This window comes from Drosophila ananassae, chromosome XR (genome assembly GCF_017639315.1).
Source record: "Drosophila ananassae strain 14024-0371.13 chromosome XR, ASM1763931v2, whole genome shotgun sequence".
NCBI classification, from domain to species: Eukaryota; Metazoa; Arthropoda; class Insecta; order Diptera; family Drosophilidae; genus Drosophila; species Drosophila ananassae.
In genome coordinates this window covers 285,064-304,778 of record NC_057932.1, presented here as the reverse complement: position 1 = coordinate 304,778, position 19,715 = coordinate 285,064, and the positions used below count along the sequence as shown (strand labels likewise).

Below are 19,715 nucleotides of genomic sequence, written 5' to 3'. Positions count from 1 at the left end.
GGCTTCGGAGTAACAGTGTGTATAAGAATAAGAACATATTCCTTTCTTCTGACAAAAATTCTGTCATAAATGCCACATATCAATGTTGCCTCATTAACACTGAATAAAACAAGACAAGTTTCATTAAAAAATTGTGAAAATTATTGAAGTTATAATGCTTTTTGCAAAAAAAGTCAATTTAACATTGCGAGGACTTCGGAGTAACAGTGTATATAAGAATAAGAGCATATTCCTTTCTTCTGACGAAAATTCTGTCATGAATGCCAATTTAACATTGCGAGGGCTTCGGAGTAACAGTGTGTATAAGAATAAGAGCATATTCCTTCCTTCTGACAAAAATTTTGTCATGAATGCCACATATCAATGTTGTCTCATTAACACTGAATAAATCGAGACAAGTTTCATTAAAAAATTGTGAAAATTGTTGTAGTATAACGCTTTTTCAAAAAAAGTCAATTCAACCTAGCGAGCGCTCCGGAGTAACAGTGTGTATAAGAATAAGACCATATTCCTCTCTTCTGACAAAAATTCTGTCATGAATGCCACATATCAATGTTGTCTTATTAACACTGAATAAAACGAGACAAGTTTCATTAAGAAATTGTGAAAATTGTTGAAGTTACAACGCTTTTCGCAAAAAAATTCAATTCAACCTGGCGAGCGCTCCGGAGTAAGAGTGTGTATAAGAATAAGAGCATATTCCTCTCTTCTGACAAAAATTCTCTCATGAATGCCACATATCAATGTTGTCTCATTAACACTGAATAAAACGAGACAAGTTCCATTAAAAAATTTTGAAAATTGTTGAAGTATAACGCTTTTCCAAAAAAAGTCAATTCAACCTAGCGAGCGCTCCGGAGTAACAGTGTGTATAAGAATAAGAGCATATTCCTCTCTTCTGACAAAAATTCTCTCATGAATGCCACATATCAATGTTGTCTTATTAACACTGAATAAAACGAGACAAGTTTCATTAAGAAATTGTGAAAATTGTTGAAGTATAACGCTTTCCAAAAAAAGTCAATTCAACCTAGCGAGCGCTCCGGAGTAACAGTGTGTATAAGAATAAGAGCATATTCCTCTCTTCTGACAAAAATTCTCTCATGAATGCCACATATCAATGTTGTCTCATTAACACTGAATAAAACGAGACAAGTTCCATTAAAAAATTTTGAAAATTGTTGAAGTATAACGCTTTTCCAAAAAAAGTCAATTCAACCTAGCGAGCGCTCCGGAGTAACAGTGTGTATAAGAATAAGAGCATATTCCTCTCTTCTGACAAAAATTCTCTCATGAATGCCACATATCAATGTTGTCTTATTGACACTGAATAAAACGAGACAAGTTTCATTAAAAAATTGTGAAAATTGTTGAAGTATAACGCTTTTCCAAAAAAAGTCAATTCAACCTAGCGAGCGCTCCGAAGTAACAGTGTGTATAAGAATAAGAGCATATTCCTCTCTTCTGACAAAAATTCTGTCATGAATGCCACATATCAATGTTGTCTTATTGACACTGAATAAAACGAGACAAGTTTCATTAAAAAATTGTGAAAATTGTTGAAGTATAACGCTTTTCCAAAAAAAGTCAATTCAACCTAGCGAGCGCTCCGGAGTAACAGTGTGTATAAAAATAAGAGCATATTCCTCTCTTCTGACAAAAATTCTCTCATGAATGCCACATATCAATGTTGTCTCATTAACACTGAATAAAACGAGACAAGTTTCATTAAAAAATTGTGAAAATTGTTGAAGTATAACGCTTTTCCAAAAAAAGTCAATTCAACCTAGCGAGCGCTCCGGAGTAACAGTGTGTATAAGAATAAGAGCATATTCCTCTCTTCTGACAAAAATTCTGTCATGAATGCCACATATCAATGTTGTCTTATTGACACTGAATAAAACGAGACAAGTTTCATTAAAAAATTGTGAAAATTGTTGAAGTTACAACGCTTTTCGCAAAAAAAGTCAATTAAACCTGGCGAGCGCTCCGGAGTAACAGTGTGTATAAGAATAAGAGCATATTCCTCTCTTCTGACAAAAATTCTGTCATGAATGCCACATATCAATGTTGTCTTATTGACACTGAATAAAACGAGACAAGTTTCATTAAAAAATTGTGAAAATTGTTGAAGTTACAACGCTTTTCGCAAAAAAAAGTCAATTCAACCTGGCGAGCGCTCCGGAGTAACAGTGTGTATAAGAATAAGAGCATATTCCTCTCTTCTGACAAAAATTCTGTCATGAATGCCACATATCAATGTTGTCTCATTAACACTGAATAAAACGAGACAAGTTCCATTAAAAAATTTTGAAAATTGTTGAAGTATAACGCTTTTCCAAAAAAAGTCAATTCAACCTAGCGAGCGCTCCGGAGTAACAGTGTGTATAAGAATAAGAGCATATTCCTCTCTTCTGACAAAAATTCTGTCATGAATGCCACATATCAATGTTGTCTTATTGACACTGAATAAAACGAGACAAGTTTCATTAAAAAATTGTGAAAATTGTTGAAGTTACAACGCTTTTCGCAAAAAAAGTCAATTAAACCTGGCGAGCGCTCCGGAGTAACAGTGTGTATAAGAATAAGAGCATATTCCTCTCTTCTGACAAAAATTCTGTCATGAATGCCACATATCAATGTTGTCTTATTGACACTGAATAAAACGAGACAAGTTTCATTAAGAAATTGTGAAAATTGTTGAAGTATAACGCTTTCCAAAAAAAGTCAATTCAACCTAGCGAGCGCTCCGGAGTAACAGTGTGTATAAGAATAAGAGCATATTCCTCTCTTCTGACAAAAATTCTCTCATGAATGCCACATATCAATGTTGTCTCATTAACACTGAATAAAACGAGACAAGTTCCATTAAAAAATTTTGAAAATTGTTGAAGTATAACGCTTTTCCAAAAAAAGTCAATTCAACCTAGCGAGCGCTCCGGAGTAACAGTGTGTATAAGAATAAGAGCATATTCCTCTCTTCTGACAAAAATTCTCTCATGAATGCCACATATCAATGTTGTCTTATTGACACTGAATAAAACGAGACAAGTTTCATTAAAAAATTGTGAAAATTGTTGAAGTATAACGCTTTTCCAAAAAAAGTCAATTCAACCTAGCGAGCGCTCCGAAGTAACAGTGTGTATAAGAATAAGAGCATATTCCTCTCTTCTGACAAAAATTCTGTCATGAATGCCACATATCAATGTTGTCTTATTGACACTGAATAAAACGAGACAAGTTTCATTAAAAAATTGTGAAAATTGTTGAAGTATAACGCTTTTCCAAAAAAAGTCAATTCAACCTAGCGAGCGCTCCGGAGTAACAGTGTGTATAAAAATAAGAGCATATTCCTCTCTTCTGACAAAAATTCTCTCATGAATGCCACATATCAATGTTGTCTCATTAACACTGAATAAAACGAGACAAGTTTCATTAAAAAATTGTGAAAATTGTTGAAGTATAACGCTTTTCCAAAAAAAGTCAATTCAACCTAGCGAGCGCTCCGGAGTAACAGTGTGTATAAGAATAAGAGCATATTCCTCTCTTCTGACAAAAATTCTGTCATGAATGCCACATATCAATGTTGTCTTATTGACACTGAATAAAACGAGACAAGTTTCATTAAAAAATTGTGAAAATTGTTGAAGTTACAACGCTTTTCGCAAAAAAAGTCAATTAAACCTGGCGAGCGCTCCGGAGTAACAGTGTGTATAAGAATAAGAGCATATTCCTCTCTTCTGACAAAAATTCTGTCATGAATGCCACATATCAATGTTGTCTTATTGACACTGAATAAAACGAGACAAGTTTCATTAAAAAATTGTGAAAATTGTTGAAGTTACAACGCTTTTCGCAAAAAAAAGTCAATTCAACCTGGCGAGCGCTCCGGAGTAACAGTGTGTATAAGAATAAGAGCATATTCCTCTCTTCTGACAAAAATTCTGTCATGAATGCCACATATCAATGTTGTCTTATTGATACTGAATAAAACGAGACAAGTTTCATTAAAAAATTGTGAAAATTGTTGAAGTATAACGCTTTTCCAAAAAAAGTCAATTCAACCTAGCGAGCGCTCTGGAGAAACAGTATGTATAAGAATAAGAGCAGATTCCTCTCTTCTGACAAAAATTCTGTCATGAATGCCACATATCATTGTTGTCTCATTGACACTGAATAAAACGAGACAAGTTCCATTAAAAAACAAGAAAGAAAAGCTAACTTCGGGCGGAGCCGAAGTTTATATACCCTTGCAGTTGAGTTGCAGTCCGCTAGGTGGCACCACGCATCTTATATTATTAGATATATAGCGGATCGTATATAGTCGGCCGATCCTTATGAAATTTGGCATATCGAATTATTTTGCCAAAAGAGGAATCAATTGAAACTCCCATCCTTCTAACTTGAAAAACAACGAAGTTATAGCATTTCCGATCAATCAGTTATATGGCAGCTATAGGATATAGTCGACCGATCCCGGCCGTTCCGACTTATATACTGCCTGCAAAGGAAAGAAGGGTGTGTGCAAAGTTTCAACTCGATAGCTTTAAAACTGAGAGACTAGTTTGCGTAGAAACAGACAGACGGACCGACGGACAGACGGACATGCTTATATCGACTCAGGAGGTGATCCTGATCAAGAATATATATACTTTATAGGGTCGGAGATGTCTCCTTCACTGCGTTGCACACTTTTGACCAAAATTATAATACCCTCTGCAAGGGTATAACAAGAAAGGAAAGCTAACTTCGGGCGGAGCCGAAGTTGATATACCCTTGCAGTTCACTCGCAGTCCGCTAGGTGGCGCCACGCATCTTATATTATTAGATATATAGCGGATCGTATATAGTCGGCCGATCATTATGAAAATTGGCAGATCAGATTGTTTTTCCCAAAATAGAGTAAATTCCCAAATATAAATTCCCCAAATAGTCAGACGGACATGCTCATATCGACTCAGGAGGTGATCCTGATCAAGAATATATATACTTTATAGGGTCGGAGATGTCTCCTTCACTGCGTTGCACACTTTTGACCAAAATTATAATACCCTCTGCAAGGGTATAAAAAAAAAAGTTAATATGTCGACAAAAGAAAAAATCGCTATTATAAAAGACCAGGTGCGTCTCACCCGGCAAGTAGATTTTTGCTTTTCGCAAAAAATTCTTATTTAGAAGAGGATAGGGAGTCACTTAAAAATATCGAGCTTAGAGCCTGTACGAACCATAATCATTTGGTTCAATTTGGTGCTGTAGAGCACGAATATTTTACTAAAAATCATTTCGATAGCATGCTATAAAAATTCAAGTCCGCTAAGGAAAAAACTAAAAAAATTATTGGTCAGGATGAGCTCTTTTCTAGGCTAGAGGGTGCTATAAAGAATCTCGAGGATTACCTCGAGCAAACTTATATAGAAATCCAGGAAAGGAAAGCTGAAACCTTTCCGATAAGAATTAAAAAATTAAAAATGTTTCTCAGCAGAGTAGAAACAGTGTCCGATTTAATAAATATTGAAGGGCTAAATAATAAATATTTGTCCAAAATAATAGAGCTCAGAGAAGATGTTGAAATACACATTGAGCTCATAAATAATAATAAGGAAGTAGGTCGATTAGAAAAGGTAGAAGGTAGTAATCCTAAAATGGACGAACTACCTACCCTACCAAAAATTGAGGTTCCCAGTTTCTTTGGAAACTCCAAAGATTGGGACCATTTTTATGAGTTATTCAAGGAGCTTGTGCATTCAAGAATGGATTTAAGTCCATCCTTGAAGCTAAGCTACCTTAAAAGTGCTCTAAAAGGGGAAGCACGAAATGTGGTCTTCCATTTATTGCTTGGCTCAGGCAATAATTGCGATGCAGCCTGGGAGTTGCTCATAAAAAGGTATGAGAATAATAGAAAAATATTTTCAGACCAATTGAATCGCCTGATTGAGCTTCCAAAAACAAATTTGGAATCATACAGGCATTTAAAAAATACAATTGATTCTATAAATGAATCAATTTATATGATGCGTCTCAAAGCAAATCTAACCGAAGAATCAGATTGCATTTTTGCGCATATTATTATAAAGAAATATACTATTGAGGCTCTGCAACAATATGAGGGCCAAGTAAAAAAGTCAAATGACATTCAAAATTTGAAAGATGTCATAGAATTTTTAAATCAACGGCTTAGTTCGTTGACATCAGTTGGAAATGAGTTACCAACTAAAAAAATAATACAAAATAATCACACAAATAACCAAACATGCCCGATGTGCAAAATGCCTGGGCATCAATTAATTGTTTGCTATAAATTTAAAGCATTAAGTTCACAAAAAAAATCAAATATAGTAAAAAAATGTAATGTGTGTTACAGATGTTTAAAGCACAAAATGTACAAGCGAGCTAGTATGCTCGTTGTTGGGACTTGTGTCAGCATCAAAAAACATATTTATTTCAATTTAATTCTCCCAGTGTAACTAGCCGCAGCGGTCCACTAATTGCCCGTTATCAGCTGTACCATATTCTTTGTTTCTCCCATATTCGCATGCGCTTTGTTGTTCTTTTGTAGCGCATGCACTTTGGGAGCTTTGGTGGAGCTTCTGCGCAAGATCTTAGGTTTTATGACTTGTAATTCGGCATTGTTTTGGACCGGCCGCGGAATTTGTTTTGGGGTTAAATTGACCCAATAAAAATATTGAAATCGAATTGTGGATTGTGTATTAATTCGGTCGCTATCAAAATTCTGATAGCTCAACACTCGTATTGCCAAAAATTACATCATAGCATGTTGCATTTTAAAAAAGAGAATGTAAATACATGCATGACCTCTGAACCAGCGTTGTTGGCCACGGCGTATGTTCAGATAAAGGTCAAGATGGTAAATTCGGGAAATTTAGAGCATTGATTGACAATGGGTCACAAATCACTCTAATCTCTGAAGAAGCGGCACAAAAACTTAAGTTGCCAAAAATAAAAGCGCACACTGAAATAAGCGGAGTATCAGCAACAAGTGCCTGTGTTTCAAATCACAAATTAAAATTGACAATCAGGAATAATTCTAAATATTCAAAAGAAGTGAGCACAAACGCAATTGTTTTGCGAAAATTAATGAAAAGTTTTCCCACAAATAAAATTTTCATAAATAAGTCGGATTGGAAAGGATTCTATTTAGCGGATCGCAATTTCGACAAACCTGGTAGAATTGACCTGGTAATTGGTGCGGATTTATATCCTCAAATTTTACTGCCGGAGATAACCAAAAAGGGTATGCTTCTTGGGAAAAAACTATCTTTGGATGGACAGTGTTAGGATCCAGGGGCACGACATCCAGGGGTAGTAAGTCAATCGTAGCAATCAGTATCGTGCTCAAACAAATGGACCGATATTGGAAGGTAGAAGAAGAGGATAGAAATGACATAAAAACAGAAATAGGTGAAACGAATATTAAAAAAGTTACTAAAAAAGATCCGGATGACTATTTAAATAATTTGCAACAAAGATAAAAATGGAAAAGAAATTCTCGAATATACAAAAAGGTCAAATAGTTATATTAAAAGATGATAGTTGCCATCCAGCGAGGTGGCCTCTAGGAAAGTCAAGAAGCATTAGCTTCGGCTTATATAGGAGAAATTAACGAGATTCCTAGAATTGCTTGGGACCCTCTAAAGCCTCCTGTTATGAATCATACAGCGGAAATAGCTCACCTGGCCAAACAAATGGAAGATTTTAAAGCACAAAATTTAGAATTGAAATTGATGGCTATAGCATTGCCAACCCCAATGCCGAATGATTAAAAAAAAATGTTTATTTTATATGTTTATTGTATAATGTAATGGTTTTATACATATAATTAAGTAATCAATCAAATAAAAAAAGAAGAAAAGCTACATATATCTAAAAATAATAAGAAACAAAATAAGTAAAAATTACAGTCCACTAAAAAATGGAACTAAAATAATAAAGGACAATATAATAAAACTAAAAACACGAAAGGAAAGCTAACTTCGGGCGGAGCCGAAGTTGATATACCCTTGCAGTTGAGTCGCAGTTCGCTAGGTGGCGCCACGCATCTTTTATTATTAGATATATAGCGGATCGTATGTAGTCGGCCGATCCTTATGAAATTTGGCATATCGAATTATTTTGCCCAAAGAGGAATCAAGTCCCATCTTTCTAACTTAAAAAACACCAAAGTTATGCCAATTCCGATCGTTCTATGACTGCTATAAGATATAGTCGGCCGATCCTTGGTCAAATATAACATGTGTGGAAAGTCCCAACCCTCTAACTTAAAAAACACCAAAGTTATGGCATTTCCGATCAATCAGTTATATGGCAGCTATAGGATATAGTCGACAGAGAGACTAGTTTGCGTAGAAACCGACAGACAGACGGACAGACGGACATGCTCATATCGACTCAGGAGGTGATCCTGATCAAGAATATATACACTTTATAGAGTCGGAGATGTCTCCTTCACTGCGTTGCACACTTTTGACCAAAATTATAATACCCTCTGCAAGGGAATAAATATGAAAATTGTTGAAGTTACAACGCTTTTCGCAAAAAAGTCAATTTAACATTGCGAGCGCTTCGGAGTAACAGTGTGGATAAGAATAAGAGCATATTCCTTTCTTCTGACAAAAATTCTGTCATGAATGCCACATATCAATGTTGTCTCATTAATACTGAATAAAACAAGACAAATTTCATTAAAAAGTTATGAAAATTGTTGAAGTTATAACGCTTTTCGCAAAAAAAGTCAATTTAACATTGCGAGCGCTTCGGAGTAACAGTGTGTATAAGAATAAGAGCATATTCCTTTCTTCTGACAAAAATTCTGTCATGAATGCCACATATCAATGTTGTCTCATTAATACTGAAAAAAACGAGACAAATTTCATTAAAATATTATGAAAATTGTTGAAGTTATAACGCTTTTCCAAAAAAAGTCAATTCAACCTAGCGAGCGCTTCGGAGTAACAGTGTGTATAAGAATAAGAGCATATCACTGTGGACGGAAGTCCACGAGGTGACGACCTGCATGCCTAGGCGTGCGCGAGGAAACTCTATATATAGCCGAAGAATTAAAAATTTTCTGTAGGCAACCGATCTAAATGAATGATATACCAATCGAAAGGTATTGTTTCAATTGGATAATTTTAGTTCCCAGATAGAATATTTTTATATATTCGCATTCTGGAACTAAATACGCGTCGATTGGTACCTCAATCGACCCGACATTTCATTCAAAAGTTATTCGAAAAATTCGATTTTTTCTTCTTCTTCAAAATGAAGCCAGTTGTCGGTTTGTCGGTTTGTCTGTTTGCACTATTTTTTTCTTAAAAATCCTGAAAAAAATTTGAAAATGTTTGTTACTATCATATGAGCAACTATTGTTCTACAACTTTTTGAAATACCTTAAGCTTACGTCAAAAAATTAAAAAAACCTTGTTAATGAAAAAATTCATAACTTTATAATTAAGAAAGATATTAAAAAGAGCTTTACACCGTTGAAATGGTTTTTTAAATATCAATTTCACTTTCTTTGAGACCAAACGTCTATACAGTACACGAAAAAAATACACTGAAAATAAACTTTTTTTTAAGAAAAAAAATTATTTTTCAAAATTTAGTCGATTGATCCTTTTTATATCGCACGTGGAGATAGCTTTTGGGTGACGCAGCTTTTGATATATCGCTCATATCTGGCAAAATCCGTTAACTCAAGATATAGTTCTATAAGTGCAGCTTCCCATTTTGTGCAGCCTCCTGTGAAGCTTGCATTTACTTATACATGTGTGTGTATTTGATTGGCAACTTTGCTTTTTGGAGTCTGCATATATTTGGTCTATACCCTAAAAAATATGGAGTATATCTTTTCAGATTTTAGTTTATTTATTAAAAAATAAAATCTAAATAAAAAAGGGCTTAAAAAAGTAAAACGTAAACATTGACCCAACTTGGACTCGAACCCAGGCCCTCCGTGTTAGGAACCACGACGCTCTCCACTCGGCTAACCTCGAACTTTCTTGCTTGATGGCAACTTTTGATGTAATTCTGCTTTGTGTTTCAGTTTCTCATGTCTTAATGAGAAGATTGCAAAATTTTATGAGTAGAAAGCTTTATATGCATATGCATATGCATAATAAAACTCTGCTTTACTTAAATTACAGCCACCACCGTTTTGGGACAAATCATGAGTTAAAAGCTAAGAAAAAACCAGGCAAACCAACTCCGCCAATACTTTTCTAATATTTATTATTTTATATCGCACACCAAAAATAAATTGTTACATTCAACAATTGGTTTAACTAGAAAAACTGGATAAACGTAATTTCCAGTTTTTTTTTAATTTTTTATCTTTGCACATTTATTTTAGATATAATACATGTTTATTATATGATTGATCGGATATGCCATAATTTTTTTTTTTTTTATAAGTTAGAAGGATGGGACACAGTACAGATTGCATTTTAGGCAATCTTATCCGATTTGCAAAATTTTATTAGGATAATTGGCTTAACTTTGTTGTTTTTGAAGCTAGAAAGATGGGACTATCTATGGTTTCCGTTTTAGGCAATCTAATCCTATGTTTCATAAGAACCGGCCAACTATGTATATCCTATACCTGCCATATAACTGAACGATCGGAAATGGCACAACCTTTCTATTTTTAAAGATGCTTGGGGCTGTTTCCAATATTTTTATTAGAAATTTTGTTGATGGTGAAACTCTCCTAAGGATCGGACAACTATATAGGATCCGATATATATAATAATAATATAAGCTTCTGCTTAACTGCAAGGGTATATCAACTTCGGCTCCGCTTGAAGTTAGCTTTCCTTTCTTGTTTTTTTTTATAATTTATTATATAGTGGAACTCTCATAAGGATAGGCCTCTCATATGTTAATTTGTTAAAACAATTTGGTTTCCCACAACTACGAAACAATTTTGGATTTTAAATACATTTTTGGGCAAATTTTTAATTAAAATTTTTTAACTAACCAAATTCCAAAACCTTTGTAAATTAAAAATACGTATAACAGAGCCACTGAAGCTATTGAAAAATTCTTTACGTCTTTGGAAAGGTTTTTAATAATTCCACCTTCTTGAATGTCAAAATCTATAGAGTTAAAAAAAAAAAGAGTTTTGATGTTTATCCTTACAATTAAAGTATTGCTAACTGTGTGAATCGCCTGTCCAGAGGTTACTTCCATATATATATATTCTATATATTATGCGTTCTGTTTTAAATAAATGAAGATCAATATATACAAAAAAACAACTGATATCATATAAAAAAAACCTCTTGACGAGGTAAAGTACCGGTGACGAACCTGCATGCGAAACCCAAAATATCTGATATCAATTTTAGTGACGATAATATGCTATAAAGGTGTACAAAATTGCATATAAAAAATATTCTTGTTCGGCACGTGCAAGAAAAACAAAAAAAATCAGTCACGTGCCGAACAAGAATATTTTTTATATGCAATTTTGTACACCTATATAGCATATTATCGTCACTAAAATTGATATCAGATATTTTGGGTTTCGCATGCAGGTTCGTCACCGGTACTTTACCTCGTCAAGAGGTTTTTTTTATATGATTCCTTTCTTCTGACAAAAATTCTGTCATGAATGCCACATATCAATGTTGTTTCATTAATACTGAATAAAACGAGACAAATTTCTTTAAAAAATTATGAAAATTGTTGAAGGTATAACTTCGCTTATCCCAAAAAAAAGTCAATTCAACGTAGCGAGCGCTGCGGAGTATCAGTGTGTATAAGAAAGGAATATGCTCTTGTTCTCTAATATGATATAAGTTCGGTGTTTTTTAAATTAGAAAGTTTCAACTTTTGATGGATTCTGGTTATGAATACTTTGATGATCAATAAAAATTTATAACTATCGGTCTAATCTTTTCTATATATAATTTAAAAAATATTGTATTCTGTTACTTTTATTTCAGAAACACTTTCATCGGACATCCCTACTTATCAAGGCATTTAATCATAAATTTCGCCTAGACCTCGAGCTTAACTCGTAAGTTATAATAAAAATATTTATTATATTTATTTTAACTCGCTATACCATACCTGCTGTTGCTTTTCCGTGGCATATTTTGTTTGGATGAATTAATAACATTGGGCGACTGTATGCTATTTTTTTTTACTTCACGCATAATTTTACTTGCCCAATGACCTTAAAGCTCCCCTGAGCCGAAGTCCAGAACAGACATAGGTTCTATCACTCACTGTTTTCACGGTGCACCAAAGAGAAGAAAATAATCAAACTTTTTAACATTTCGTTATTGCCACCAAAAGTTCATGAATGTCGCGCATTTTCAATAAAATGATATTTTTGTAATGGACAAGTTTCGGAACATCGCATCCAAGTCATTGATATACCCTTGGAGAGGGTATTATAATTTTGGTCAAAGTGTGTAGCGCAGTAATGGAGACATCTCCGACCCTATAAAGTATATATATTCTTTATCAGGATCACCTTATGAGTCTTTCTGTCTGTCTGTCTGTTTTTCTAGTGTGCGTAAAAAGTTTTCAGTTTTGAAGCTATCGACTTGAAACTCCGCACACATCCTTCTTTTCTTTGCAGACAATATATAATTCGGAACGGCATCGTTTGACTATATTCTACTGATATCATATAACTGGATGATCGGGATTGGATAGACTTTGTTGTTTTTAAGCTTGATGGATGGGACCTTCTACGGCTTTTATTTTAGGCAACCTTATTCTATCTTCTAAAATTTTGTAAGAATCGGCCGAATTTATCCAATAGATGGCATGTAACGACCGGACATCGCACAACCTTGCCATTTTTAAAGATGCTTGGGGCTGTTTCCTAAATTTTTATTAGAAAATTGATTGGATGGTGGTTCTCATAAAGATCGGCCAACCATATTCGATCCGATATATATCTTATAATATAAACTGCTACCTAACTTCCGCATACCTACCGCCCGAAGTTTTCCTTTCTTGTTTTTGGTAGATAATATTTTCAAAAGGTAAATGTACCAAAAAAAAATAAAAATGGTATTTAGCAGTTACCGTATCTTTGGAATACTATGCCATTTCTTCTGTAGAATTATGCGCCATTTATGAAGCAAGTAAAAGTATGTGTGAAGATTTTTTGCTGTTGGCCTGTTTAATAAGTAAATAAAGCATAAGTCCTATACTTCCAGAACAGTGTATATTTATTTTTATATTTCGAAGCCGGAATTTTGAATTCATGAATAAAAGTTATTATTAAAAAGATAGACGTATATATTTTTGGCAGTAAGGATATCTTGCTGAGCCAATTATGGTTTTTGTAATTAATTTCAATATATGGGAATATTTTTTGGATAAATTTTTCTCTTGCTGGAAAAAAATTAATTTACACGTTTATGTAAATTACCAACTTCTCTGTTGACTCAGAAAACTGTCTGAATTCGTTATATTTTTTTAATAAATGTAATTTATTATTAATATTGGATGATTAACTTAGAATAATACGTTTCAACAATGCTTCAACTTAACACGTTCTTTCGCTATGAGATTTTGGCACCGACCCACTCTGATCTCTGAACTTTGACCCATACCAATCAATTGTTAGAAAAGGGTTACTTATGTACTTCTAGGCTCGACATTATTCATTAGTTTCTGCGCCTTTCCTACATAGCTATACCAACGTGTTGGACGTGTTGTGTGTTAATTTCGACAGCATTGGAACGATGGTCTTGTGCATCCTCTCTACTTATGATTATACCTTTTCTTTGTCACTTTCATTAGGAGCTAGAAATCCATTAAGCTTACTTGCCTTTGCATTAACTACAATGCATGTTACACAGTTGCCTATCACCTGAACTACTTTATCCTTAAGTTTGGGGATATAATATGATTAAATTTTCACTGAGGTGAGGTTTCTTTGCTACCAAATGACCCTTTCGATGCGCGATTTGAATTATTTCAATTTTCATTTATAATGGAAGAACTATCAATTCGCGATTCGGGTCCTTGAACAAAGTCTGACTAGAAATATAAAAATCTACATATCCCTGACTCTCTATTAAATTCCTAATAACTTTTGTCCATTCGTCAGTCATTTTTGTTTCTTTCAGTCTGTACTACAACACAGAAAAGCACTTCAAGTTTGATGACTTTGTCAATTGTAAAATCCCTACTTCTTTGTTGACGCAGAAAAATGTCTGATTCGTTATGCTTTTATAATAAGTGTAGCTTATTATTAATATTGGTTGACACAGTCTTCGACTACCTCTCATCGCGAGCGAACGTCTCTTATCTCCAAACAGAGCTTTTCGACCGGTCACTGTTCTTTTTGGACCCACGTGGTTCTTATCTTTCTTATTTTTTTATCGTTTTTTAAATAGTCTTCATTCCATTCTTTACAACAATTAACAAACGTATAAATACCAATAAGCTACATCATGCCTCCAAACCTGGGCGACAATCGGTTTGCGCCGCTTGCCATCAGCCCACCATCAAAAAAAAGAAGACAACCCCAAAAACTGGATATTGCATTCCCGGAACTTCCAACTACCTCAGTTGATAATCCAAGATATATAACAATCGCCTCCATCAATACAGAAATGACCATTTCTCAATTCTCATGCTTCGCCGTCCACCGCGCCCTTAAAATGATCTCAAAAAACATAGTTACCATTTCGAACCTCAGAGACGGAAATTTACTTATGCTAGTTAAATCTCAAGCAGATAAGTTTATTAATACTACCGAGCTCACCGGTATATGCAAAGTTCAGTGTAAGCTCCACCAGGCACTCAATTTTGTGAAAGGGACAGTCTATGACCCGTACCTCAGCGACATCCCCGAAAAAGAAATCGTCGATGAACTTAAAACACAAAAAGTTACGGAAGTTTATAAATTTATGAAATCCTACGATGGTGTTTCCAAGCCCAGCGGAGTTATCCTAATAACCTTCGAGCTCTATAACCTGCCATCTAAAATCGATATTTCTTGGCACTCTGTTAAAGTCCGCGAGATTCCAAACCCCATGAGATGCAAGTCGTGCCAACTCCTCGGCCACACAACCAAAAAATGCGTTAACACCCCACTCTGCTCCGAATGTGCCCTACCACCACATTCTCCTAGTAAATGCACCAAAATCTGTTGTGCCAATTGCTCTGGCGAGCATTCGGCCTCTTCCCGACAATGCCCTAAGTACCAAGAGCAAAGAGAAATACTCAAAATAAAAACAGTCAAAAAATGCACTATGAGTGAGGCCAAAACAATATTTAAAACAACATCACAAAACTCGGTTAATACCGCTTCATACTCTTCTATAGCCAAAAAATTAAATCAACGTAGCGGAAACGCTAACCAAAACAAAAATGACAAAGTTAAAACTGCTTCCACCGAAGAAGCCCCGAAAAAAACCCTTCCGCCTCCCCTTCCCACCCTCTTCCAACTCCCCGATTCTCCAGTCACCTATCCCCAAAACCCCTTATCAGCCAAAACAATCCACTTCTCTTGCTCATAACAAGTATAACCTATCTCCTGCACCACATGCACACTTACAAGAAATCCACGCCGATTACGAAAAAAGCAGCCGTGCAACATCTTCAAATCGAAATAAACCAACTACACACAGTATTAACTTAAATGCCCACGAATCAGACGATGCTATGAGTGATTCATTCTAGCTTCATCAATCCAAACCAAACCAAATAACATCCTCTCTCTCTTTCCACTTATGTCCATTACACTAGTACAATGGAACATGAATGGTTACTTTAACAATTACCACGAGCTACAACTTTTGATAAACGATAGCAACCCTGATGTTATTTGCCTTCAGGAAACACATATTAATACCAACGTAACGAACATTGCTTACCCCAAGCAATTTACTGGATATTTCTATAACTTTAGCTCAAATACCTATTCCAAACAAGGTGTTAGCCTACTTGTACGTAAAGACATTCCCCACAAGCCCATACCAATTATCAGTAATACTTGTTCTCTAGGTATTGAACTCCTAGCCCATCCCAAAATATGTATTTTCAATACATATATACCTCTATCTCAATTTGTAGCTGCCAACGAAATCCTTAAAATAGTTGATCTTTCTAGCAAGCCAATTTTATATGTGGGAGATTTTAATGCCTGGAGTCCATTGTGGGGATAATCTTCGCATAACTCTAGAGGGTTTTTTTTGCGCGGTTCCCACTGCATACGTACAGCCCACCTCCCGTCCAACCGACCGAGGGACGCTGCCGCGTAACGCACGGCTCGAATCGCGGGAATAGATCCGAGATAGATAAGCGAGGATTAGGAGATAGATATTACGAGGAAGAGTGTTGCACAGATACGGCGGTTATATAAGCGATTTAAGATTGTTAGTAGAGCAAAGTGACAAGATGTAGTCCGAACATAATACCCTGAACGGATCGTGTTGGGCATATGTCGAACTACAATGGCTGAGGAGCAGGTTCTTCTGGTCCTTCTACTAGGAATGTTAAAATTTAAGCGTGTTAGTAAATGCTGGCTGTCTATATTTCCATAAATAAGATTATATAAAAACATGACACCCAGCATCGTTCTACGATTTGTTAATGTTGGTAAGTTGATTAGTAAAAGTCTACTATGATAAGAGGGGAGGTAAAGATTTGCATCCCAATTAAGTCCCCTAAGAGCAAAAGTAAGGAAGTTTTTTTGTACAGATTCAATGTGATCTTGGTGTACTCCATATTGAGGACTCCAGACACACGATCCATACTCAAGAATCGGACGGACCAGTGATGTATATAACGTTTTAGTTATGTACGGGTCATTAAATTCTTTTGACCATCTTTTAATAAAACCAAGCACACCCATAGCTTTATTAACCATGGTAGATACATGGTCGGTAAATTTAAGTTTCAAATCTAACAGGACACCTAGATCGTTAACCTGAGTTAATCGTTCTAAGGCGTTCCCATATAGAAAGTACATAGCCTGGTGAGGACTAGATCGGTAAAAAGACATAAGTTTACATTTCGATCCATTAAGCTTTAGGTTATTTGCTAAACACCAATTTTGAAGTTTATCCAAATCGGATTGAAGTCTAGACTGAGCGCTAGTGAATTTATACTGAAGGCATAGCTTAACGTCATCAGCGTACATAAGTACAAGTGAATTAGTTAAGGCAAGGGGCAAGTCGTTAATAAACAGAGTAAAAAGTAGGGGTCCAAGATGGCTTCCTTGGGGCACCCCCGATGTGGCGCGGACTACACGCGAGGTAACATCTTTAAAGAAAACACGTTGGGTTCTCCCTGATAAGTAGCTCGAAATCCACATAAGAAGACCAGTTGGGAATCGCAAAAGACTGAGTTTACTTATAAGAAGCGAATGGTTAACAGAGTCAAATGCTTTACTGAAGTCAGTGTATATGACGTCTGTTTGTAAGCCATTCCGGAAGCCATCCGTGATAAAAGATGTTAGCTCCAATAAGTTGGTAGTGGTGGAGCGGCGCTTCATGAAGCCATGCTGGCACGGAGTTATTATTGAACTACATAGGTGTTGCAAATGTGGAGTGATAAGTTTTTCAAAAAGCTTTGGAATTGCTGACAATTTAGAGATGCCTCTATAATTAGCAGCGTCGGATTTTTTCCCTTTTTTATGCAGCGGAATAATGAAGGATTCCTTCCACATAAGGGGAAAGATCGAAGTTTCCAGCGATAGATTAAAGAGTTTAACAAGCGGTTTGCACAGTGCCTCGGCGCAGTACTTCAGAACACAGCCTGGTACTCCATCAGGGCCTGGCGAATACACGGGCTTAACCTTAAGAAGATCCGATAACACACCACTTTGATCGAAAGATGGGAAAAATATAAGGTTGGCTGATTGGATATTATAAGTGTAAGGCTGAGCTAAACTGCTGCTAGGTGAATAGGTAGTTTGAAAAAACTGTGCAAAGAGATCGGCCATTGCCTGATCGGTGTTCGCATAAGAGTTCTCAAACGTAAGCAGTGGGGGAAAAGATACATGTTTACGCTTAGTGTTTACAAAGTTATAAAACTGCTTCGGGTCCTGAGTAAACTGAATCCTGCAGCGGCGAATATAACTCCTATAACATTCTGCGTTATGCACGGTGAAATTGGACCGAGCTACTAAGTATCTTGAATAACTAACTGTACAGCCAGATAATCTATGTTTGTTTAAAAGTCTACTCATATTATTCTTTAAATTTATAAGGTGCCTTGTATACCAAGGCGGATTCGTTGAAGCGGACGGATATTTCCACGGCACGCAAGCGTCGAAAAATATGTTCAAAGTGTAATAAAATTTTTGTAATGCGATGTTTATATCCTCGCATGCCAGTAAATCAGACCAATCAAATTCCAAAATTAACTTATTTAATTTCGTAAAGTCAGCCTTACGAAAGAAACGAACTTTCTGAGATTTAAGTGTAGACTTAAGGTCAATTAAGGAGTTGTTTTCAATTGAAAGCTCAAGAGTGGGATGATATGGATCCTCAGGGTCAGAAAGGGGCAAAGTTCCGGAAAGAGTAATTCCATCAGGACCAGAAACGAAACATAAGTCCAACAGCCGACCTAAAGAATTTCTAACGTGGCTTATTTGCCCGAGTGACATGTCGAACATGCCCTCAGGGAAGTCATGGTGGGAGTTAAGCTGTAAAGACGGTGAATTTTTCGAATTTGGAGTCTACAGAAATTAGCACTCCTCCTCCCCTTCGCAAAGTTCTATCACATCTAAAAGTGGTGTACCTACTAGGAAAAACTTCGGAGCTTAAAACCTCCGGCTTTAACCAAGTTTCTGTAAATACTATAATGTGGGATGCAAAGAAAGAACTATCAGAATACAGTTTGGGAAGTTGGGAAAATTTTTATAAACGTAAATAGAAATAAACACAGAATGTTTAAATTTATCTAATTAGAGATTTTATAAAAATGCAGTGCGCAAAAAAAAAAAAATGTCCGTCCGCTTTAAGATAAAGAGAGGAAGTGAAAGTGAAAGAGAGGCCGTTCCGTACATACTGCCTACAAGCAAAAGCAGGATGTGTGCAAAGTTTCAACTTGATAGTTTTTAAACTGAGAGAGTAATTTGTGTAGAAACAGTGCCAAAACACTGAAAATAGATTTTTTAAGAAAAAAAATTATTATTATTCTTATAAAGAAATTACCAACAAATATAAAGTGCGAGCAATTTTTGCTTTGGGTTTAGCAATTGCTACAATGCCCTTCTGCTTAAAATCCATTTTATAATATATAATATGTGTTATGTATTAATAATAGATAGGTGAATAGTAGTGCCCTGGGCCGTGGATTTATCGCGAGGCCTTATTGACATAATTAAAAGAAATATTTTTACATTCGTTTAATTCAATTAAATTTATTTGTTTCAATTTAGACATGTAAGTTGTCTAAATGAGTCGAACGTGAAACATCCTTTTCGATTGACAAAATAGCGAGCGATGATAAGCGATCCTGAGCCATACTTGATCTCAAATAGTTTTTAATTAATTTTAATTTTGAGAACGATCTCTCACCGTTAGCCACAGATATGGGAATAGTCAATAATATACGATATCCAATAATAGTGTTCGGGAAACCGAAGAACCTGAATGGTGTTTTTCATTTCATCCGTAATGAAATGCCGGAAAATTATGAGTTCCAAAAAAAGCTCAGCACCATCCAGGTCCTTCTCGTTCTCGTAACGTAGCGCTAATTCTAGGTCC

The 19,715-nt window shown here is 35.5% G+C and overlaps 1 protein-coding gene across 4 annotated transcripts in view; it reads left to right on the top strand.

The window, feature by feature from the left end:
• The window catches only part of LOC6495749 (disintegrin and metalloproteinase domain-containing protein 12), a 573,836-nt gene that overhangs the window by 279,307 nt on the left and 274,814 nt on the right, over positions 1–19,715 (top strand). For all 4 annotated transcript variants that reach the window (XM_044717324.1, XM_044717323.1, XM_044717322.1 and 1 more), the window contains one exon: positions 11,967–12,040. In XM_044717324.1, coding sequence (XP_044573259.1) covers positions 11,967–12,040 — 74 coding nt within the window. The remainder of the gene's footprint in view (positions 1–11,966; positions 12,041–19,715) is intronic.